The sequence below is a fragment of the Drosophila innubila genome (assembly GCF_004354385.1).
Source record: "Drosophila innubila isolate TH190305 chromosome 2L unlocalized genomic scaffold, UK_Dinn_1.0 4_B_2L, whole genome shotgun sequence".
In the NCBI taxonomy this organism is placed as follows: Eukaryota; Metazoa; Arthropoda; class Insecta; order Diptera; family Drosophilidae; genus Drosophila; species Drosophila innubila.
The window spans coordinates 19334088-19359075 of NW_022995372.1; the positions used below are offsets into that span (position 1 = coordinate 19334088).

Consider the following 24988-nt stretch of genomic DNA (forward strand, 5'->3'; position numbering starts at 1 on the left):
TGTTTTATTTTTTATATTATTTATTTATTAGGTACATATAATTGCATGTATTTATTGTACATTCATAAGGTTTAAGTAAAAAAATACATTACAGACATATATATAGATAAAAATGCTAATTATGTAATTAGTTGTCGCTTAACTAAGGATAGAAATACATCATAAGTACTAATTTGAGTAGTGCTGAAACAAGAACAAGGACTTACAACTAGTAGCAGCTGGTAATTGATTGATTCAAGATGGAATCGTGTTTCGATTTATAAAACAGTTTGCATGGGTTTTATAAGATACATTTAAGGATGCATTGAAATAGTCTTCAGGTAAGCGAACAAAATAAGTAGAAAACTAATGTAAAGAACGCAAAAGTTATTTACAAAATGGTATTTACGATACGAAAGCCTGCTTTCTCTTTCTTTCTTTCTTTCTCTGGACACATCATTTACAATGATGCAATGAACGGTGTCAAGTCGGGGAACTTGAACAGGTTTTGATTGCGAGAACGGGTTACACGCGGTTGGGAATGACCCTGACGCTGTTGTGGACTGAATCCGGTTGCCTGTTGCCCGGTCAAGTAGATGCCACACTGCGAGTTGCAGACCTCATCACGGAGGATAGCTTCCTTGGGCCACTGGCGGATCAGCTGGCCACAGTCGGTGATGCGCAATGAAGCGCACTGGGCCTGCAACGGAGAAAGAAAAATAATTAGTTTATTTGGAATTTTTTCATAATTTACTTATTACTGAAGCCAAGTAAAGGCAGTCGACATGAGAGCATAATAAATACAAATTTAAACACAAAATTAACTGACAAAAACTTAAGTTATATACAAAATATTTAAAAATACAAGTAGGAAACACAATAAAATTTTTAATTGAGAATCAATTAAGTGGACAAGCAATGTTCAAAACGTTCAAAGTCTTAGAAATAATATTGAATATTAACCAAAAATGTAAGTTTCGTTTATGAACAACATTTATACAAAAAACAAAAACAAATGTTTAAGGAAAATAATCCAAAGTTGCTGAAAATTTAAGCCCTACGGTCTTAAAAAATTAATAGTCTTTGGACTACTTACGCCTTCAGCGGAGCAGACGCAGCTGGTGCATGGTGAGGGGAAGGCGGATTCGCCGACGCGCACATTGCGATTGCCAATCTGGCAACCCTGGACATTTTCGCGCCAAGCATTCAAATCGATCTGTGGCATGGACTGACAGGGCACGCGTGGATTACTGATGGAAAGGGAATTAAAATTAGGAAGAGCAAAAGGAAAACTACTTTTCTGCCTTACAGGAAATTGCTGGGTAAATCGAAGGCAGCACGCTGCATATCGCCAGGGAGTTCCAGATTCTCACAGACGATCTTGGCCAGGGTAACCTTGCGTATCTCAGCCAGCTGAGCTTCGGTAAATTTAACTTCGGGATTCTGATTCTCATACCAGAAACGATCGCATTTACGCAGTTGCCTGAATTGAATGCCAATAATACAGGCCAAAGTGGGGCCAACAAGGCCACCTTGAAGGGGACGCTCTGTCATGGCGCCGGGGAATAGATCAATGTCGTCAACGCTGGCATAGACCTTCTGGAAACGATTGATGACTTCGGTGGGTATTTCACGGCTCAGATCGCTCCAGGTCGTAGCACGTTTCAGATTGCAAAGGGCGCGATAATTGTTGTAGGAAGGAATGCCATGATCACGAGCTATGGATGAAAATCAATTAAAAAAGAACTCAAGCTGAGGAGAGACTGATAACTTACCACGCTGAATATTCAGAGCGATCAGATCGATGCCAGAGAAGGGAATTTTGCGATCCTCAAACAAATGATTCGTCACCTCGCCGGTGATAAACTGATCCAATGTTTCCATGGGAGTGGCAACCAAGCCACGCAGAATTTCATCGGTAATGCCAGGTTGCAGCATGGCGTCCATGCGGAAGAAGCCATCACGGAGCAGCAGGGGTGGATCCACAGGCTGATGCTGGACACTAAGACGAGGAATATGTGGACGGAGCAGCGAGTGTCCAATGCGGAAGGCAGCGGCAGCAAACTCATTGAACACAATGGGACTGCAGGATGGATTGTAATCCTTGTAGTAGCCCTGGGGCAACAGCTTCAGTCCATAAAGATTGACAGCATTCCAGCTGAGAATACGGGGCAGGAACTCATTGAACACCGTGTGCTGCACCTGGGCACTGACAATGCGACGAGCGTGATGGAACAATTGCTCACCATTCCAATGAGGATTCACACCACGCAGACCTTCAACGATGCGATTGTGTTCACGCAGGAAATTGGTGTGGATGGCGGTCAAACCTGGCTGCTCGGAGGCACGATCATCTCCAGCAATAAAGCAGAGTCCATTGCGGGATTTGCACTCGGGATGTGTGGCACTCTGTGGCAGCAGCTCCTTGCCACGGATGGGATGCACTGTGCTGTTCAGGCGACCAGAGAAGCCACGTAGTTTCGCTGACAGACATACATTCTCACCATAGATCATGGAAGCGTCGAGGAAGTGAGTATTCTGATTGACCTGATCACGTGGACCCAGCGACTGTTGACCAGGCAGGGATCTCATCGAGGGGAAGCACAAACGCTCGCCACTCGTCACATTCACCTCGGGATAAAAGAAATCACCGGTTGGCACGGGGAAGGGATTGCACTCGGGATGGACAGTCTGGCGGGAGTTGCAGGAACGACAGCTGGGAATGGACTCATGGAAACCCTTGTGAATAGGCGTCAATGTCAGATCGTGATCCACAAATTGGGCGAACTGCATGACCATCAAGGAGTAGCGAGTATGCAGATTGGAAATATCAGGATGGATTGTCGTTGAAATGGTACGAGGATTGGGTAAAGGAGTTCCAGTTACTCCCGTCACTCTGGGAGCAGAGATTCCATCCTCATATTGAGCAGGCAAAAGGCGGGAGAAGGTGGTCAAGGCCTTGCCCCAGTTGGGGTTCCTCAGATTGTTGCAACGTCCCGAGAGCGTACGGAATGGAGAGTTGACATCACACTGTTGACTTGGGTCAGGGCAATGATCCAGAGGCTGTTGGTTGCCGCCAATCAAAGCACTAATGTCTACAGTTTGTAGGGTATCAGTCAGTTCGTTGCGATTGAAGGCATTCTGGTTGGGATTGAAGATCTGTCGCTTGCGACGCGTGATAGTGTTCAACGACTTGACAATCTCATTTGACGCCAGCTCAAAGATCAGCGACGAGTTGGCCAGGCTCAAAGCAGCCGGATTGGCCTTGCTAAAGGAGGCAGCGGTACCATCAGGAGAACGGGCACTAATACCACCCTCTATGAAAGAGATTGAAGAATGTAAGATCATTTTCTTGAGCGGATTATGGGCAGTTTACTTACGTGCACGCCACACCTCGTATTCGAAACGTTTGCGTTCCTCCAATTCCTGCTTGGCGCGCTCAACGGCAGCCTCAATCAGCTCAGGACTCAGCTCGCTAATGGCGTCCTTGGTATCAGGTTCCACTTCAACATGCTCCAAGTGAATTTCCTCCTCGCCATTTACCTTCCACGGACGCAGATCGAATTTGGGTAGCTGGGCGCAGTCCAAAACTGAGTTGCTGCGGGAAAGACAGATATAGAAGAGAGAGATTAAGTTTGTGAGAAAGCATTTAAAGGTTCTCTGTTTAATTTTTTTTTTGTGTTAGAAATATTTTTAATTTTTTTTTAAATTAAAAAAGTATATTCTTTTTTGAATCCCAAATCATTTTTTGTGTTTTTACTCTTATTATTGTCATATTTTATCATATTTGATTATTAAAACATATTTTAATATATTTTATTTACATTTTTTACATTTTTAAGATATAAATGTAATTTATATCTGCTAGGCAATTTAGTTTAACTTGTATACTTTGTAAGTTGATATTAAAAATTGAATTGCTTTTAGATTGCTAAAAATAAATGAAGTTAAATGAAGTAAGGCTTGCAACTTACAGATAGTTATCCTCGCGAATGAAGGCCTTGGACTGGGCAGTCTCCACTTGATTGGAGCCACAAAGCAATCCCGACAGCGTCGTCTGGCGAATGCTCTTTAGCTGATCAAGGCTGAAGGATGAAGGTGGAATCTCATTCTCATACCAAAAGCGATCGGTTTGCTTGAGCAGCTCAAATTGTTGGGCCAACAGGCAGCTAATGGTGGGTCCAAACAAGGCACCCACCACGGGCTCCTCCATCAAGGCACCGACCAGCAAATCAATGTCCTCAGCGTTCCTAAAAATGGAGGAGAAAAATGGTCAGCCAGGTTTTGCAATCAAACAAAGAAAAACTCACTGATAGATGTCACGCAAAGTGGTCACGTGCTCTTCGGGAATCTTGGTCAGCTGACCCAGGTTGTCAAAGGTCACATTGAAGGCGCCGCTTTGACTGAAACGACGATCACAAATATCCAAAGCATGAACATAGGAGGCAATGCCATGATCACGACCACGATGCACAGCCAGAGCAAGCTCGGACCAGCCTTCATCATTCGTCTGGCTGGGCACAAGGGACTTCTGCAGGGCGGCAATCGAGAGGAGCTCATGGGCGGAACTCTTTTGGGAGAGCATCTCGGGGGGATACATGCTCCAGAAGGCAGGCATGGCGCTGGTGGCGAACTCATTGTAGATGCCAGCGCGAATGGAGCTAGAATAGTTGGTGGAATGCTTCTCGGCGGTTAGTCTTAGACCCTCCTTGGCTGTCGTCTCTTGGCCCAACACCAATGGCAAGAATTCGTTGTAGGTAATGTGCTGTATGGTGGCGGTAATGATGCGTCTAGCCTCCAGGAAGACATCCTCCTCGGACCATTCCGGATTGATGTGCGCCAGCTGTTCGCCAATGTTGTTGTGTTGCTGCAACAGCGCCCGATGCAGTGCACCCGTTGCCCCAGCCACCTGGCAATAGCGACAAGACTCCACTCTTACTCCTCCACTGAGGTAGGTGCGCAGTTGATCGAACTCGTGGCGGGTGCCGCCATACAAACCGGAGCCATCAATGTAGGCCGATCCAACGTTCATCTGCTCGCGAACATCTGTGGAGAACATGGAAAAGATAATAAGAAAATGAAGCAACGGTATATCCAGTATTTAAAATTTAAAGCAGAATTCCCTAGCAAAAAAAATTAGTTTTAAAAATCAAAGCAGTAAAATTCTTTTGCATCAGTAATAAAATCCCAAATATGCAAAACATTACAACTTAAATTCCTGGCGTAAAAAAAAAATGTATTAATTTTTAATTTGGATATTAAAAATTTAAATTAAGACCTTTTTATTCAAATAAAATTTGAAAGTGATATTTTTTGATTTTCTTTAATATAAAATTTAATTATTTGTTATACAAGATTAAATTAATTTTTAAAATAAAATGTTATATTGTACCATAATTAATTTAATTTTTTAATTATTTTCGATTCAGTTTCTTCCTTTGTGTCTTTTTCTTGTCCGCTCGTGATGGTTGAGAGGAAGAATAATAAACTCTATGTGTATGAAATTAAATTATTTTGAATTTCGATTTTTCTTAACATATTGAAAATTTTAGTTCTGCTTAACTATAATAAATGCCCCGTTTTTTCCAATTTCAGTATAAGTAGCAAAAGCTCCGACAGAAATCTAAGGTTATCCCGTAGTGCACTTACGTTTCTGGCAGACTTCGGTATCGAATCCGGGTGCGGAGCGCTTGTATTCCTTGCAGTCAGGACCAGCACGCACAAAGCATTGCTGCAGCTCGCTGGGATCTTTGACATTGGCCTCCCGTTGGCAGCACTTGCCACTGATGGGCAGCTGTCCGACCTCGTACAGATCGTTGGCCAGCAACTGTCCCCAGGCTGGCAACATGGCAGTGATATGATCGTGACGAAGTTCGCTCTCCACATGACGTTGCAGCTGTTCAATCACCAGCTCCGCATCGGGCAGGGCATGTGTGCCGCTCGAGCTGCGGGGTTGACTGACGCCATCGGCATAGTCCGCCTGCAACAATCGCTGGAAGACATCGCCACGTGCTCCCCATTTCCTATGCGACACATTGTTGCACTCAGCCGTTGGCTGACGGTATTTGCTCGGCGGGCAGACATCGTAGTCATCAACGGCACTCGCCTCGCCACAAGGCGTAACAGATCGAGCCCGTTCTGAGCTAAGCGCGTTGATGGCGCCATTCTCCAGGTCCTCGGGTATGCGTAGCGTGAAGCTGGGAGCGCTAAGGCACCTGAAAATGGCAGAGAAGAGAAGACGATAAGTTGAGTTGCTTCAATAAATTACAGAGCATGGCGAATTTTATATTGAAAATTCCAAAAAAAAATACCAAGATTTAAAGATACTCTCCAGTAAAATTGGCAATGCATTTTATTTTGTTAAGAATTTAAGTTTAAATTTATAAGGACTTCTTATTTAAAATATTCAGAAATGTGTGAATTTCAGCTTGGCATACACATTTTCTTAAATATTTTAAGGTAAAGAACTCCCAATTATTGATGCATTTTTTGAATATTTATTGTTTATTATTATTGTATATTATTTTACGTTTATCCTAACTAAGATTTATTTCACACGTGCTAGTAATTCATGAGTAGCCCCATTCATGATGGATTCATGTCGCTTCTCTAACATTTTCCAGCTTTTAATTGTGGGCGATTTTCACATTGCCAATTAGAGGCGCAGCATGCATGAAGCGAATAACTTAAAGCTTCAAATACTCGTATCTCAACCCAACCGGATATAAAACTGGCGTCTCCAAACTAATCAATTTCAAATTATGAACAATGACGACGTTCAATTTCAAACTGTTCGACTGCCCCCAAAAGGCAAACTGATTGACTGGCCAACTGACTGACTGACAGACTGCGTTATTATTGCTATTGTTGTTGTTATTAATGATATTGTTGTTGTTGTGTCTATCATTATGTTCTTCTCAATACTTTGGCTAGCTCACGTGATGAGATTTCTTTTGTTGTCTTTGACATTAATAATTTTTAAAGCTCTTGGAATTTTTATTTTATTTTTTTGTTGGTATTTTTTTTAATGACAAACTTCAATTTGGCCATTTGACATGCTTGAGCAAGCATTTATACGTTAAGTTGTGCAACAATTGCAGCTTATTGTGGGCGTCTGAGTCTAAATCGACAGAGAGAGACAGAGCTGTCAATTGATAAGTCTAATAAGGCCATTAATATGCTTAGCTTTGGTTTAATGACGCACTTCCTCGATTCGAAATCATATTAGAATAATATGTACACAGATCTATGAGTATTATGACGTTTGCCACTTCAATACTCGCCTCTATATAATTAGTTTTGTTATTATAATTATTATATACTCGTACTACATTTGTTGCCTGCTTTCTGGTTTTCCTCAAAACATTTCGTGCACTTTAATGAGACTTATATTTCATTCGCTTTTTTCTACAATTTTTTTATAATTTATTTTTTGTTATGGTATTTTTTCAAGGTTGGTTTCTTTAAGCTAAGCTCATTGTTGAGTCAAGTGCTCATACAGAGAGTCAGTTCGCTTCCTAAGTCTTTTGTTTTGTAGCACTCGAAGTAACTACAGAAATATTTCATATTTTGTATGTCCGAAGTGCAAAAATACTTGACTATTCTAATTATATACAATTTATCTACTTAAACTCTGAAATTCTAAACAAAATTTGAATATTTCTGAGAAATTTTCGTGACGAACTGGGTGTAAGCTAACAGCATTTCTGAGATTATTGATGCGCTTCTACGTTCCCATAGCCATTGCTGCTTGCAACTGGCATTTTAACTGTAATGTTAACGAAACAATTCTTGCTAAAAAAAATGCCTATTGAACAATTGTTACGATTATTTGCTTGGAGCAATTTGGAAGTGAGTTCGTTGCCTGTGCAATTCCATGCAATTGGCCAGTCGCGAATGCCACAAGTGTTGCACATACATACATAGCACGAGCAACATTTTATTTGTTTATTTAGTTATTTCATATATATATTTACTTGCCGCATTGGCGCAGAACATGAACAGGCAAATGGATAACAACGTTAAGGCAGTCACGTCGCATTACCTGAAAGCGAAAGCTACAGAGGGACAACCAAACAGACATCCAAATCGACAGTCAGACAGATAGATAGACAGAGAGTCATGTGAGTGAGCAGCAGTTGGCCAATTTACATTTGTTTGTTTATAGTTTTATTTCTTTTTTTTCTCGTTTTGCGGTTGCTGAGTTTGTGGCGGGAGGAGGAATCTGAAATTTAAGTATGTCGCACGCGGCATTCATTGTAAGGCGAATGCCAAAAACTGTGTCACACCTGACTTTGATGGCACCAATCAATTGCAACAACTATAATAACAACTTGAACAGCAACAGCAGCTGTGTGTTAATGCCACAAATAGAAATGCGCATCACACTCGGCGTATGCGTTATTTAACACAATTCGCTTTGAGCTTATGACATCGATCGAGTTGTATAAATTGTGAGCATAATTTGTTTGATAATTAAATAAATCGAGCACCGGCAATAAAAATGCTAAAAAACGAAAGTTTTTATTCAATACTTTCGCAACCGATACAAAACTGTCGATATTACTTATAAGAAATTTAAATATGATTAGGTTTATGGGCAGAGATTATAATTTTATCATTAAACTTCAACCGATGCTTGAACTTATTGAAGTCAAGTCAATGTTAACGTTATTATTATATGCATTTTAATACCTCCTAAGATCAATGTAAAAAATGGAAGAAAAAAAACATATGCATCATGTAACCGGATTCATGTCTTAATATTTTTAACTGAAGTGTGTGAAGGAGAAATGTGATACGCCATCAGATAAATGATGTTCTGATGATCACGTTGTCAACCGACTAAACTGAGTTCAATTTTGGTAATAAATGATGTAACAAATGCTATAAAAATACTGACTTATTATGGTTGTAAAAATAGTTCTAAAATTAATAAAAATTATAATTAAATTTAAATGGCTTTATCTTTAATAATATTAATTAACAGCAATATATTTATTCTGTTAACGCAAAGCCGGTCTAAGTATTTACATGTTGTTTTTTGCATTTATTACAACGTTATGTTATTGCCTCAGTTAGTTGGTCAGTCAGTCAGCTAGTCAGTGTGTCAGTTGCTTGGCAATTATAAAACACGTGAGAGCCTTAAATACCAAACGGCAAATGTAGAATTAAGCAAGTCAACTGGTTTTGCTTCTGCCACATTCATAGAAGATTACACCGTCAAATTCTTGAGCTCAGCTTTGTATATATATATTATACGAGTATGTATAGTAGGTAGTTGGGATCCATTAAACGCGTGCCGGGTTCCACTTTCCAAGTAATATAAATTGCTCACGGCTATCTGAACAATGAGAGTCAATTACAAAAACAACGGAGATAGCACAGTTAGCAGAATCATCATTTGTTTATATTGAGGTAATAATACAGCATGGCAAATTGTGTTATTAATAAATGTTGTGCAATCCGGCGATTGTCTGGTCAATTATGTTAGCAATTTGAATAAATTATTAATTAAATGATAAATAAAATAGCATCAAACAATTTATGCTTCATTTGCAAGTGTTGATTGTTCGGTAGCTGCTGCCGCTTCAATCATGAATCAATCACGATTTGCTGCCAGTTGTCAATTGATCACAAGCAATTTCATAGGGAACAACGGAACTTCCAACAGTTCTCCATTCGTTCCCTTCAGCCAGTAAAGCAAAGCTTTGTTGAACCTTTTGCGCAATGCAAACACAAAAGACTTAGGCAACAAACTTGGCGCCAGTTGGCAAATCATTAAAAAACAACAAAATGTGCAACGATAGCAATACATTTAAACAACAATCAACTATCGCAAAACAAATACATGAAACCCGTACAAATGATATATGGGCGTGGCAAAGGTTTTGCAAATGCGTAAATGGGTTAACGCTGCAACAACAAAGACAATAAAAACGAAATAAAAAACAATAGTGTTGAGATTGTCAGTTAAAGTAAAGTTAGTTTTGATATGCATAGGAAAATAGAGAGAGAAGATATGAATTATAGTTTGCATTTAATTGTAGAGAAAATGAAAAAGGAATTTTTGTTGTTCCAGATTTTAACAATGTTTATTTAGTGAAAACAAAGCAAATAAATTTTTGTACACTCATTACCAATAATGGTTATCGAAATCATTATGTCATTATATTTAATTTTCATTTAATTGCTTACTAAATAGGCTAGAATACGTATTTAATATTTATCTGCTGATACTTAAGATGTAGTATTACAAACTAAAGAAACAACACAAATATTTTATTGATTTAAGTTGGCAGTAAAAACACCTTAAACAAATTCCTGAGTGACTTGAACTAACAGATGAGACGTCGATAAATGTAAATTCTAAGCATGCAAAAATATGTCTGATCTATTTTAATTGATGTCTATATCGATATACAAGTATTTATGTACCTATAATCACTGTGACTCATTTTTCTTCTGTTGGACAATGCTTGATTCCTGTGTTTCCTTGGGCGCCGGCATTAATTCGCTCACCGCCAACTTATTTGGTAGGATGTCTGGCGTATTGATGATGCCATATGGCCTCAGATGATATATCAAATAGTCCAGCACATACATTTTATTGGGGGTGACATAATGGAATGATATGGCATTATCCGAGCAGCAATCCAGACCCTCGTTCGTCTTGTAGTAGATGTATCGCCAGTACCAAAACTTCTCGTCAGGACGTGATGGTATTAAATGATGCTCCGGTAAAAAGGGGAAGAATCGACCGCGACCTTTGGCATCCCTTGAATCGCCCGCCAGAACTTTAACATTTGCTAAGCACTTGCCAATTTCCACATCCTCAGCCCCAGAGTTGTCACTTTTGCACAGTTTTGGGTCGGGCAGAGCCTCCACCACAAAGCGACGCACTGCCTCCCGACTGAGCACATAACCAGCTCCTCCAGACATGTAACCTTGCTTTACTTCGGGCTTAAATTTGCAACCAAAGTAGACGGGCGTCTCGGGACTGTAGGGATATAGCATATAGCGCAAATTCTCAACAATCGTGTATGTGTCATCGTCTGCCTTGAGAAACCAATCCGCATCATTGATGTGGTGTTCGTAGATGTATTTGTATGCCTCCTTTGTCTTGCCCCACAAGTTGTCGCGTCCTTCCCCAATGGGTAACGCTATGGCATCCAGTTCCTCATCCTTGGCTGAGCTCATGAAGAGGAGTTTATTGCAACGCTTGCCCCAGGTGCGTTTCACATGCCGTGCCTTCTTCTGATGGTTACTCGGACTTGTCATGATCCAGCAGAGAACTCGAACATCACTGTATAGTTTATCCGAAACGCTGCTGTTGCCGTGAAAGTCCTTCTCTGGACCCGCTTGCTCAATCATGTTCTGACTGTGATAGGCATCGTTGACATCGCCAAAACGATGACCATTGTAAGGCATAAATTCTGCACATTCTGCACATTCTCGCATGGAAGAGTAGGCATAAATCTCTCCCAGATAGAAGCCAACCACAAGTCCAACGAGCAGAAAGACGAGGCTACGTTTATTGGAACGTCCTTCGTTGAGTATTGTTCGTCCTAACAGACTATTGGTAATCATTTGGCTAAAGTTGTGTTTCGTTCTAGCTGGCTATGGATATGGAGACTTAATGGGTTTAGGACCAAGGCAACCGCTTATCCTTGGAACTCTTTGAGCCTCTTTGGTTATGGTACGTACGCAGGTTGAGCTCCTATTGCCTATTTATATATTTATTTATTCAACGTCAGCTAGGGATGGGGGAAATAATGGAATTATTTACAGGTTTAATACCAATTAGGGAAGTCAAAACAATAAATTATTTTAAGGAAGTAACAGAATAGGTATTTTCTTCTAATTAATTGAGTTTCGTTCCCAAGAAAAAGTTTAATTTTTAATAATATAAATTTATAAAAATTAAATTAATAAAATATTTGAATATAATTTCTTTTTATTTTATCATTTCTATAATTCTATCTGTTTCATATAGAACTACAAACATAAAGTGATTTTGGAGTTCTTATCAAAATCTAACAGAAAACTTAACATCTCTCAAGTAGTTGCTCAACGATTTAAGATTATAATCCACAAGCAATTAAGAAACAGAATTTAGGGAAATTCTACTCATCATCGCAGTTAGCTTGTGCTTCCGTCTGTTGTTTTGGCGCCTTGGGGAAACCCTTTAGATTTTTATATTTGGGAAAATTTGTATTATGCGGCATTGGCGGAAGCAGCTCCCACGTCTGTCTGTGTCTATGTCTGTGTCTGGGTCTGTATGTGAGTTGTTTGGTATGCACATTAGTCATGCGAACTGTTTGCGTTGCAGTTGGTAAAGGAGAAGCATGCATGCCACTGTCTAACTAGCTAGCGTCAGTTTGTTGCTTTACTGCTTTGCTTTTTTTCATTATCAACTACGAATGCTGTCTGGCCAAATATACAGGCAAGCGCTTGCATCAGCCTGTAGCCTGTAGCCACATGACTGCCACAACAACAACAGCAACAACAACCAGATGCACACCCATTGCATACACTCTCTCATTGGCATCGTTGAGTCGCTGCAATTACTCAAAAGCACGTAGCCTCAACGTCATATGACTTTGCACATGATTTCCTACCACCAACACACACACACACACACACACACACACACACACATACACTCACTCACAACAACCACAAGACAAACATGTTTGCTTCAAAACATAAAACAACAAAATGAGAAACAGTTAAAGCGAGTCACAAGACTCTTTTCACGACGACTTGTTGCCTTATTGTTTTGTGTTACAACTAAGTTTCTTGGCTGCCATTACGCAACAACAACAACAAAAACAGCAACAATTGAGATGCAACAGCAAACTCTGTGCTTTGTAGCTGCCTCTGCTTATGGGCTTACAACTTGGCCAAGTTTCTTCTAAGGAAACTCAGTTTGGCCAGAAAGGAAAACTTAAGTTTCAAGTGCACTCGATAAGCACTGAAAACTATGACAGTGGCCTGCATGCTTGTTAACATCATTATTATCATAAGCAAACATCAAAATGATGCAATTTGAGTGCGAGTGTGGCTTCAAAATATTTGTTACATTGCCAAGACATTGCAAAGTTGTTGGCAGTTATTGATGTTGTTGCTGTTGAACGTTCATATGCAAAGCAAACCAACAGGCGTGAAGATCATAATTCTATATGTACAAGTATGCATGTGTGTGTCTGTATGTATACGGCCGAAAGTGTAAATGTTGGTAGAGTCACGCGCCTGACTTACACATACACACACATGCACACGTCTATATATAAACCCGTATTGTCTCATATGCGGGGCGTAACTTTCGTTTTCATTGCGAAAGTGCATACAACTTGATATTGGTAAGCAGCTCTCAACTTGGCCCGTCCACTTTGTTGGCCTGTTTCTGTTTCTTACCCAAACAATCAGTTGCATGCTAATGCCACGCATTTCTATGATATTTGTGATATGTACGAGGAATGCTTAATAAGCCTAAAGTTTGCCGTCTCGCTCGTTTGTCATTTTATGTGGCATCAAGGTCGCAGGCCTCTTCACCAATTTGATTGTGCAACTTTGTTGGGCTCCATCTTCGACACTCGAGTGGCCCAACAAGTGCCAAGTACAGCATTGAAATATTTTGTCTGCCCCAAAAGTTGCCATATTTCAAGTGACAGCCTTAAATACTTAATAATCGCTCAAAATAAACAACAACAATAACGACAATAAATGGTCTTAAAATCTTGACGCACCTTTTTGTGAAAACTTAAGCCTCAATCTGCAGCTGAAGCAAATTGGGCAACATTTTGGAGTGAAATGTGCAAAAGTGAAAAGAGATATGCGCATGGCAATTGAGAAATCATCTGATAATAGATTATAATTAAATGCAGCTTTCTACAAAATGTTTTTTAAAGTGTATATGCAAATATTAATTGCTTTAAAAATAACTTTGTCATAATCAATTGCTAGCAATTTAAAAAAAAAAAACAATTTAATAAAAATCGAGATATTCTGCTTTTTCTGATAAATGTTCATAAAAATATAATAAAATGTTACTTGTTTGCACTTGAATATTATAAAATTGTAAGAACAATACAAATTGATTGCTTAAAAATTGATTAAAAACAAGTGATATTTAAATAAAATTGAAAAGAGTTTAAGTCTCAGCTCGTTTGCCTCGAAAATATTGTAATTTTAAATTATACATGAAATTTGCGAATTTCATTTCATAAACAAAACAGTAAATTAAGACAATCAATATGACATTTTTAAATTGCAAATATAAATATTTATAGATATTAATGTCTGTTCATCTTCGTATTTGAAAACTCTTTAATTCACTCGCAAGGCAAACACTAGGCACATATGACTAAATTCCACTTAAAACAGTAAGCCGAAGCTATGCACTTCCCGCTACCAAGCATCTTGAGTCGACAGTTTTGTAAAAGACAGTCCAAGGTGGCTTAAAAAATGACGGAAGCCTCTCTGCATCGACTGCCAAAACTCACAAAGCACTACAAATCAACACATGCAACGAAATACAGAAATTAAAAATGAGACAAGCTTCGAAAAAAAATTCAACTCTCAAAGTATTTTTCATGAAGAGCTACGCAAATCTTTGCCACCATTCGGTGTCTGTTGTTTAACAACCACAAGCAGCAGCAGCAGCACTTCACACTCCACACGAGCCCAAAAACAAGAGGGGGAAAAAATGCCCAGTCAAGCCTGTTAGGGGGGCCACTTCATCCTGAAGTTGATTACGTCTTTGTCACTGCTGCCATATTTTGTATATAATTCGTTGTTGTTTTGTTTTACTAAACAGCAAAAAATTTCACTTTCGTCTTAACAGATGCCTGGTACCGTTATCTTTCTCTCTCTCTCCCTCTCTCTCTCTGGGCTGGCAGCTGTGCGGCAGCAAAGTCGCATCAGTTGTTTTTCAGCTGGCTGTTAAATTTCTTTTTAACCCAAATAAACCAGTTGCCAGTTGGGCGAAACAAGATTTTTGTGACTCGATAAAGTTTATTTTTTTTTCGGGTGGTTGATTGTGTCAGAGACCCAGTCCAAGTGCCATGCAAACACTCTAAACTGCATGTGGCGAGAGATCAGCTTCGAACACTGCACAACACAAAACAAAATACAAATTTTTGTTGGGCGACAACTCAGGACGGCCTGTTTCTGTTGTTTTTATTGTTATGGCTGTGTTTTGCCGTATGCATATATTGTGCTATTTGGGTTAACCCGTTGACTGAATAGTGGTCAGACAAGAGGTAGATCTATATGCACATTTATCAACGTATTTTTGTTGTTGTTGCATTGAACAGAGCGATAATAACATATATTCTGCGTACGATTTGCAAGAAAACTGGTTGGGGGCTTTTGAAACGAAAGACTTAGGCAAGGAACTTGTTGGCTTCTTGATTTATTTTCCATAAGCCACGACCTGGTCTAAGATCGCTCAGGGTCAGCTACTATATATCTCGCCTTTCACTTTGCACCAGGAAACGCATTCGGGACAAATTGGCTATGTCAATTTTCCAATTGGCAAGCATTTCAGTTTTTCCACCTACACAAAGTGCATTCAACTTTTTAGCGAACAATCGCAAATTCTCCAAAGGCAACAAAAAAATGAAACAAACGAAGATTAATTACTAAAGACATTAGAGAAGAAATACAATTCTCATCTATCTTAAAGCACATAACAAAAACGAGTCTTCAACGAAAAAAGATCACAAAAATGATAAATGGATGACGATTGAAAAACAAGCAAAAAATCACAAATTAAATTACCAAGTATAATTATAAAAAGTTTAAGGTACAGACTTGCTCTGCTCCTCCAGTTTTATTTCTCTTCGAGTCACTTTCAAAAGATAACCAAATCAACTTCTTTTCTAAAGAAAAAAATAAGGTATAGGTATTTAACCTTGAACTCGACACGACCTGTTCAGTTAATTACTTATTTATACACTGGCGAATTGATTTTTAAGCAGTTCTTGTTTTAATTTTATCTGCTGTTTCGGGTTTAATTTGCTCTTAGATTTTTTAAACAGACTGACGTCTATCGTCCATCGGAATTGAATTTATTTATTTTTTTTTGCTAATGAATGAATTCACTTGGAATTTAATTTAATTGTATTCAAGATAAAGAAATGACAGCCGAAGAGTCATGAAGTCGAGCCACAGATAACTTATAAATTTCAACAAGCGATTTTGCTGTACACAAGCTAAACTTTACATGTTACAAATAAATTATAAAAATACTATTAATATAATCTAAATATAAACCTAGTAAGATTCTATTTAAATAAACACAGTCTAATATGCAATTCTGTTGTAGATTTAGAAAAACTTAGTTCAATAAAAATTTGTCCTATAAATAATCTAGCAAACTTTTGCCATAATTTAAAACATGACGAAGCTAATTAAAAAATCTTTTTATGCTTCATTAACTTAAGCAATTTAATTCATTTAGGCCTATACCTTAGTTAAACTTTAATATCCACTTTATAAAGTTGGTTTTTATAGATTTAACTATCCGTTTTTATAACTGACCTTACACGCACATTTGTTAGGCCGTTTCAAGTGTAATTAAAAGATGCCTTAGACATTTCATATGGAATATAGAAAAATCAACTTTGGCCTGTCTTCGCATAGATCATCATTAATCATTTTCTTTTTGTTTAACTCCGCGGCATGTGCAGACTTTGTAGACGTGCCCACGGAAGCGTAGATCCGTAGCTCTGAAAGTTAAGCTTATCAGTTGAGTCAGCAACTTCCCTCTTTAAGACGGTCCTTGACAGAATGCATAATTATACAAAGCATACAAATTTGCATTATGACAAAGCACAGAGCACTCAAATCATATTCATATTGATTCGCTGGCTTCTGTTGTGCAGTGTTAATGGGTATGTTAATTTGTAGCTATTAAAGAGCAGCGATCATATAATCGAACTCAATTTGAATTTATTTCCTCGCATATGAAAAGTCTATTTTTGAGCATCTTCAAAGAAAAAAGTTTCACTTTCGTTTCTTGGCGTTCGCTTCACGCATTCACTGAAGATGGCCGACGAGAGGCTCCGAAAAAGAAAAAGTTGTTAACAACGAAAGACCTTTTATTTCTTTTGAGGTTGATGTTGATGTTGTGGTTGTTGTACTTGTGCTTATTGATGTTTGTGTGTCGTGCCAGGTGGTTTTTGGAACGATTACCTAATCATGACTTGATGTTTTGTTTCACTTTTGTTTTGTTTGTGTTTGCTTTTCGAGTTAATGTTAACAACAAAAAAACAAACCGCATTGACATAATTTCGTTGCCATGCTTTACATAATTTGCGCACAGACTACAGCTAATTTATAGATCTTCGGCCTACATTTTATTAACAGCTCCGTTTTTATTTGAGCTTTACCCGAAGCGAACTCAATTTACGAGCAGATGTCAAGTTTAGAAAGTTTTCTTTATCGCAATTCTTCGCTAATCAAAGTTAAATCTGTATGCAAATCAATGATCAACTGTGTGGTTATTATGCAATGTGTTACACCCCTCTGATATATGATATACGTAAGCAGATAGATAAATAGGTACACTACATGGCCGAATTGACATTATGGGGAGGGGTTGGCAGCCTTGGCCGGTCACTTGCCAGCTGTAACTTCTTTGGCTTAGTCATCCAATCGCTCTCAGAATGCAGCCAAGCAACTTTAATGCGCTGGCAAATTAAGCACAAGTAGCGCTGCCGACGTCTACGTCGACAGAGACTGCGAAGTCAGCATCGCTGCTAAGTCACTGACATTGTCTAGTTGACACACTTAAGTCACTTATTTCGACTTCACGATGTCGTAGAGTTCTTGGTAAATGTTTTGTCGAGTGCTTTACAACCAAAAATCTAACAAAAAAGTATACTAAAAATCCAACAACATTTAACATTTGTTTATTGACTTTGTCAAGGCTCAAGGCACAGATGTGCGTTAAATAGTTTGCATGAAAACTATTTGCAGTATGACCAAGTTAATTGGAGCATTTGCGTAGGAGCTAAACGAAAGACTTAGACAACGAACTTGACGATGACGACGACCAAGAGAGCAAGGCCAGAACGAGATTTACACCAGCATTTAGCATTTGTGGGCTTGTGCTCGTGCTGCTCATTGAATTGGTAAAGCCGAGGAATGCCACACAAGGTAAATCAGTCTACTTGCAGTTTCCATTGACGATAACATTATGTATCAAGGAATTTCAAAGCTGAAGCAAGATATTAACAAAGAATTGTATTCAAATTCAAATATAATCAATATAATCAGTCTGCTTATGTTTCAGTAAAATATTGGAAAATGTTTGAAAAAAAAAATATTTAAATATTGTGATATCAAATATTGCTATGGCTTTATTCTACCTTCCCTTAAAGTCTTCAATTATATAGCAGCTTTAATGTTTTGATTGTGTTTTAGAAGTGGATTAGATTTAATTAGGATTAGTTTTGTATTTTTTTTTTAGGATTTTTGCAGAGTTTTATGACATATAATTGAATTTATGCATTTTTCACGTCAATTGATATAGTATTTGTTTCAAATATTGGAAGATTTCAAAATATTAAATCAAAAATAAAATATATCATATGATAATGGCATCATGGCAAGTTTCACTTGAATTTCACTCATATTACTCAATCATTTTAAATAATAACTCGACTCACCATAAAATTAAACTAAGTAGAAGTCGTTGCTTATTCATTTTTAAGCAAACTTCTCTCCCTGTGTCTCTCTTTCTATTTGTTGTGATATATACGCGACGCGTTTGCTTTTGTTGTTTGTATTTAAAATTACGACTTAATAATTTATAGTTAAACTTATTAGCTCTTTGTTAATCAGAATAAATAGATTAGGATTATTAAATTATATTTGGCACGTTTGCAAATTGATAAAAATAAATATATATATTTTGTTGTGTGCGTTTGTGTGTGTGAGTGTATCAATTGATTAAAACACTTGTGCGTTGAGGATAATTTTGGATTGATTTAATTTGATTTTTAACAAACGTGAGATGTCGTCTTGCCAAAGAGATTGTAACCGATAATGTACGCAACGATTTGAATCCTTTCGGTAATTAGCATAACGCAGGCAATACAAAGCACAACATTGAAGCGAAACCCAAAGCGATAACGTGCCTATTTTGGCCACGAACGAAAGGCTTAACGGCAGTAATAACTGTAACTCGCAGTTGGCAAATGGCAACCACTTAACTCGTTCGAACGCGCCAATGACCGAAAACCGTATACCGTATACCGAACGATAGATAACTTAAAAGATTACAGGCAGAGCTTGTTATTGGGATTTGTATTAGCCCAAAAGAAACGTTGTCAGAGCCGGAGCCAACAACGAGCCAACGAGCGAACAATTGCACGCTGGCAAAGCAAAAACGTATCTGAAAGCTGGGAGCGATGGTGGTCGGGCTTAAAAGGCAAAGCACACCACAAAAACGGATCCGCTGTAAGCTTCCACATAAACCGGTAGACGCTATGACGATCGAAACAACAACAACAACAGCAACAATAATAAAAAAAAAACGAAATCCGAAGCTTTTTGCCGGCTCAGCGGCAGCTCTCACGCATACAGACAACACTGCACCCATGCAAGTGTGAGAATGTATATGTGTAGCTACATGTTTGTGTGTGTGTGCCTGTGTTGGTGTTGTGCTGCGGGAGAAAGTAAAAATGATGCGCCGTACACTCGACAACACAGCATGCAGGCCGAACGAAAGCAAAATCAGGCCAATTCACAAATTCACATGGCGAGAGCTTTTGCGGTCAGACAATTTCGGCCAATTTTAAGTTATTTAAGCCACATTATTGGCACATTTTCCAACAAATAACATTACATACATATATATATATATATATACATATTGTATACAATCTGATACATGTATATATTTTAACACCTTTTGTGTGCAGCATTTTTCGGCTGCTTTTGTGCCTTGTGAAAGGAGTCACGCGCTTTGTGTCGCTTATTATTATTTTTGTAATTTGCACAAGAAAAAAAGATACAGAAAACAAAAAAAAAATGCTGAGTGAAGAGGCAAATATTTATTGCTGTCGAAGCATCGTCGAGACGCGAGGCGACGCAGCAAACGAGTTTCTCGACTCGAGCTTAAGTTGAAGTTGGGTCTCTCCTCTCCAAAATTCAATTGGACTGGGTCTTGGGTCTGCCAACGGCTCCTGCTGTGTGATGTAAGTTTAAGCAAAGGTCTTGCTTCAGTTGAGCAATACATATTTGTATCTATTTTTTTCTTTTTTTTGTTCAGTTAATAGTGTCTACGGGGTTTGTTAGTGGGCGTTGCATGAATTTGAAATTTATGCGAGTTTTTTGAATAACATCTAAATCTTTTTGATGGGCAACCCCAAGGTGCAGACAGCTGGACTGCCGGACAGCTGGAAGAGTTGTTGAAAGTGCGCCCATAGACATTGTTAATGTGCAGCTCAAACAGTTCGTTTAGTATTAGATCGCTAATTTTTTGAACCAATATGGGCGGCAGGTGTCTCATCAATTGCATCTGCCATCGTAATAACGCCATAAAACATAATGTCCACTAATTAAAATCATCAGAGAGTTTAAAATTGGACGTCTTCTTGTAATTTTTAGAGACCTTACAACTCCATTGATTACAGCACAATCTTTATAGTCAAACAAAATAATATCATTTACGCTCACGTACAGAATTTGATTATTTAGTTAAGTTAACAAACGGATCGTGTATTAGCACATCAAAGTCAACTTAAAAGACACTAGATAAGTTCAAATTTAAATATCTTCTTAGATAAGCTGAGGCTGCCTTATAAATAAAGCAAAACAAATAATGATTATAATATAGCCGTATACCGCGCTAAAATAACATTGACACAGTTTGATCATGAATCAGGAAATTTGACAAAATTCCAAACTAAAAACAGAAAACAAATAATCATTAATCTTGAGAAAAATACAATTTAAATGCATTTTATTCCTGCTGTTGAAAATGCATTAAAAAGTGTTCAATTTTTCTAACGTTCTGTTTTTTTTTTTTTTTTTTTTTTGACAAAGAAGATTTTGCAGTTTCCTTTTATTATTAATGAAAGAAAAATAAGTTTAGATTCAGGTCTCACACCTGCTTAATGAATGAAGAGATATTATGATAAAATCATTAGCCAACGCTTAAAAAATTTGATTATACATTGCATTGCACTAGTGCTTCAGTGATGTTTCTCCACATCATATATAGGTGTTATTAATTTACAATCATATGCATTTGGTTAAAAAACAGAGTATTTTGTGTTAATACAGGTCAATGTATTTACGATTCACAGTGTGATTTTCATAACGGCACATTATGTTCACATTATGTTTTGCATCATTTGCAATAGTTGAAATCGGTAATCCACAGATCCACACGAAATCATCAAATACCAAAGTCTTTAACTTTCCAATCGAAGAGCAGGCAAATAAACTAACTGTTCAAAAGAGAAAAATGCCACAAGATTTACAATGAAAAGGCAGGCGTTTGCCTCTTGGCTTCATGGCTTATGGACGCCCCTCACATGACCTTGCCGGGGCTTTAATTTGTCACCTCAGCTGACCAAAAAACGAAAAAAATGATATTTCAAATTACATTTAAATGAGCATTTCTGCTTAATTACAAAGACGTACAGACTTACACGCGCGTAATAAAAAAAAACATATATATATATTTATGAACAAAAAATGTTGAAAAAATAAAACACCATGAGCTGCGGTTTCGCATCACGTGCTCTCAGCGCTCGTCTTCATTTTGTTTTTGACGATCTCTTTTTTTGTCTATTTTGCGGGTTGGTTTAAAGTCGCGACATTAGCCGCACCAGGAACTCAGCCAATAAAGTAGAAAAAGAGGCAGACTCTCAGAAGACACAAGTATATACAAAAGTTGTTTGTTGGGTTTGTTGTTGTTGCTGTTGATTTTGTGGTATTCGGTTTATTGTGTTTTTTTTAATTTTATTGGATTCATGTGACTTGTTTGATTTCAAATTCATCGGCGTAAATAAAATAAATACAATATGAAATGTCATAAATTACGAATATTTTGAGCACTTGTTAATTTTCAAGACGGATGTGAGGGCGTCTGTCTGTCGACATCGGCTTACAGTTGTCAACCCTCTGATCTTTCGCACTTCAAAAATCCTTCAAGCAACTTTTATTGCATTCCCATTTATGGTGAGTGCTAAAAGTTTTCATATCTCATCATCTAAGTCGTCGGCTTCGTCATCGTTGATGTCTTATGTGAATTTATTAGATTTATAAAGCCGGTTTCAAGTTTTTCTTGGTCTGGCGCCTATGATTAAATAATCTGAACTTGATGGCGGTTCTTTTTTGTTTATTCTTCTGGTTCTTCGTAACAGTGGAGTCGAAAATAAAGAATACTATTTCAATCTCGCGTACCAGGCACAGATTTCATCATTCATGGCACTCGGAACTGAGAAGTGTGTACATTAGGGTACAACGATTTTTTCGAAAAAAAAAAAAATTCTAAGGTTTTTTTTTACCAGGAAACTATAGTTCTAAAATCAATTCCTAGACCCTGCTTTTTGAGTCGAAAAATTTTCCTTTTTAATCTTTGCAAGGACGAATTTGTCTTTGCATTTAAAAGTCCTAGTTTTAACACGAATTTTGATACCAACCTTGTCAGGATCAGACTAAAAATACTAAAGATATGGTAATAATTCATGATAAAAATATAAAAGAAAACACGTTTTTCAACTCAAAATGCGGGGACTGGGAATTGATTTAAGAACTAATATCTTAGAATATTTGTTGGCCCATACAAATCGATGCACTCTAATGTACATACGTCTTCTTTGGGAAAGTACACAAAATTGTACATTTATGCATAGGTCCGGTTTCTAAATTACGTAAAATTTCAAATCTTATTTTAATGAGCTTTTAGAGACTAAAATGCACCACATTTACCATATAAATATAACAGGTGGTTAAGTTCCGTTAGCTAAACACAAAAATTAAATTAAACAAAGTCAAAATAAACACAAAAGAGTTGCCTCCGTAAGTCGGAACGATTTTGTTGGTAGTGTTTTACTTTCTTTGTTTTGGCGGCAGCTCGTTTCGAAATGCCTACCTCGTTTCGTCACTGTTGGTATGTCGTATTTTCGTTGTGGGAGAGTTGCCGCGGAAATCAATATCCACGTAGAACAGTTAGTTGGGTCACACCAATTGTCCCCGAATAACAAAATCGAACACACAGTGCAATGTTTGGCTTTGGGTTGCCTTTTATTTTAAGTGACTCTTAATGTTCTTGCACGTGACAAAACCGGCTTTATTGCGCTGCTCTAAAAGGAAAACAAAGAGAAAAAAGGAAGTTGCCATATCCCAGTTTGCAGAGTCGCTCCTGAATTTACCTTGTATGACCGCCAACAGCTGTTGAGCGAACTGTGATCTGTTTTAATCGATTTGGCAACTCGGGACAACGGTGGCAACCTTGGGTTGCTATGGAAATGCTTACATTTTCGGTACAACAATATGTGTATCATTAAAATTTCAAATTATCGAACAACCTAAGAGGCATAAAATTAAAACAAAAACAACAATAAGACGCAAAAAAAAAACTGAAGATGCGCCAAATATGCGTACAGTCTCTTTTCCACTTAATTCAACCGGTACGGCCGGTACAGGGCACCAGACTTATGACAGATCGTAACAGCGTGAATATCAACAATGGGATCGCACTTGAACCTTCACAAGGTGACCGCACAGTGAAAGTATGAGATGCATGTGACATAAACCATGCGGCAGTGCGACTTTGTGAATGGTCCATCGAAATCGAATGGATGGAAGGGTGCGAAAAAAAAGAGTCAGAATTCGCTTCCAACTTGTAGAATTCAGCTACACATGTTACAAAAATAGTTGAAAACTATTTTTTAGCAACAAATTACAATACGCGAGAGCTCTTCGAATAATCTGAATAAAAAAAGCAACTATTGAAATGATTGATAGACTGTCGAATGAAAATGTATGAAGCAGAGAAAGTCTCGTACCAGCCAAAAGACTGACACTTAGAGAATGACAAAGATCGAGAGGAAGAGACAGGGAGCATGCAGATATTTAAAGATAACATAATACGACAATTAACCCCCAAAACTTTCCACTTCATGCGCTTTCAAGGACATTTTTTCAGAGCAAAACTTTGAGTGATGCCAAAAGATGAGCAAATGAAAGTGTTTCTGTCAGGTTAAATAAAATATCATATAAATATTATTATAATTCCGTTGACTCACGTGTACTTGGCTTTCCAATCCAATAACATTCGTTGTGTTTTCGTCTTTTTAATCAGCCCTTTTATTCAGTAAGTTGTCTCGACGGTCGACAGCCGGCTACTTTGTTGTACCATTCATAGTCAGCAATAACATGTACATATTATGATATCTAAAGATTTTCTATATGCTACAGTTCGACAGTTCTCTACACAGACTTTGGTTAAAAAAAGAACGTGCTGCGTGGGGGCGTTTTATGATCTTTGCATTGTCTGGCAGTTCGTGATTGTTGCCAGCAACAGGCTGGCAACAGCAAAAACCACTCAACACAAAATATGCCATGTGTTTTCGATATTTATTTTGTATATATTTTTTCGCTCTTTAAGTTTTTCGATTTAATTAATTGGGAAATAAATTATTCATTGAAATTAAAATTATAGATAAAATGGGCAACCACCAACTATAAATCAGTTGGTTATTGTGGTAACAATGGAGAGAATGCTGAATACGGTAAATGACGCGACTTAATATTAGTTTAAGCCATAATAATATTGCATTAATATAGTCATTAATTAAATAAATTATTACACAACTCTCCCCCTGAGGCACAACAAAAGTTCAGCCTTCATATTTCGAACTAAAAAAAATTTAGATTAATTCTTTTTGTTAATTTTGCGACAACAAATTGATAAAAAAGAAAAGATTAAATTGCGCGCATTTAACTGTAGCTCACATAAGTATGCAACACTATTTAA

At 37.8% G+C, this 24988-nt stretch overlaps 2 protein-coding genes across 3 annotated transcripts; both read right to left on the reverse strand.

The window, feature by feature from the left end:
• Positions 1-9: 9 nt before the first annotated feature.
• LOC117780579 lies at positions 10-19350 on the reverse strand. Its single transcript, XM_034617160.1, has 9 exons — positions 18660-19350; positions 5629-6194; positions 4290-5025; positions 3954-4229; positions 3360-3577; positions 1755-3296; positions 1289-1697; positions 1076-1229; positions 10-679 (listed from the first exon to the last, which is right to left on the reverse strand). The coding sequence occupies exons 1-9, from the start codon at positions 18695-18697 to the stop codon at positions 440-442; spliced, it is 4179 nt and encodes a 1392-aa protein (XP_034473051.1). The 5' UTR covers positions 18698-19350; the 3' UTR covers positions 10-439.
• On the reverse strand, positions 10046-24388 carry LOC117780580 (glycoprotein-N-acetylgalactosamine 3-beta-galactosyltransferase 1-like). Of its 2 annotated transcripts, none has more exons than XM_034617161.1 (2): positions 24258-24388; positions 10046-11735 (listed from the first exon to the last, which is right to left on the reverse strand). In XM_034617161.1, exon 2 carries the CDS (start codon positions 11566-11568, stop codon positions 10423-10425), a length of 1146 nt encoding a protein of 381 aa, XP_034473052.1. In that variant the 5' UTR covers positions 11569-11735; positions 24258-24388; the 3' UTR covers positions 10046-10422. The 2 variants fall into 2 exon arrangements, with proteins under 2 accessions (XP_034473052.1, XP_034473053.1); XM_034617162.1 differs by lacking the exon at positions 24258-24388 and adding an exon at positions 23102-23331.
• Positions 24389-24988: the final 600 nt, after the last annotated feature.

What these genes read in the sequence shown, in the direction of transcription:
- LOC117780580 (XM_034617161.1), bottom strand. Translation starts at nt 11,568, where the DNA reads ATGATTACCAATAGTCTGTTAGGACGAACAATACTCAACGAAGGACGT.
- LOC117780579 (XM_034617160.1), bottom strand. Translation starts at nt 18,697, where the DNA reads ATGAATAAGCAACGACTTCTACTTAGTTTAATTTTATG. An exon ending in TACCGAAGTCTGCCAGAAAC is followed by an intron (nt 5,026 to 5,628) that starts GTAAGTGCACTA and finishes TGTTCTCCACAG; the next exon opens with ATGTTCGCGAGCAGATGAAC. An exon ending in ATTCGCGAGGATAACTATCT is followed by an intron (nt 3,578 to 3,953) that starts GTAAGTTGCAAG and finishes TCTTTCCCGCAG; the next exon opens with CAACTCAGTTTTGGACTGCG.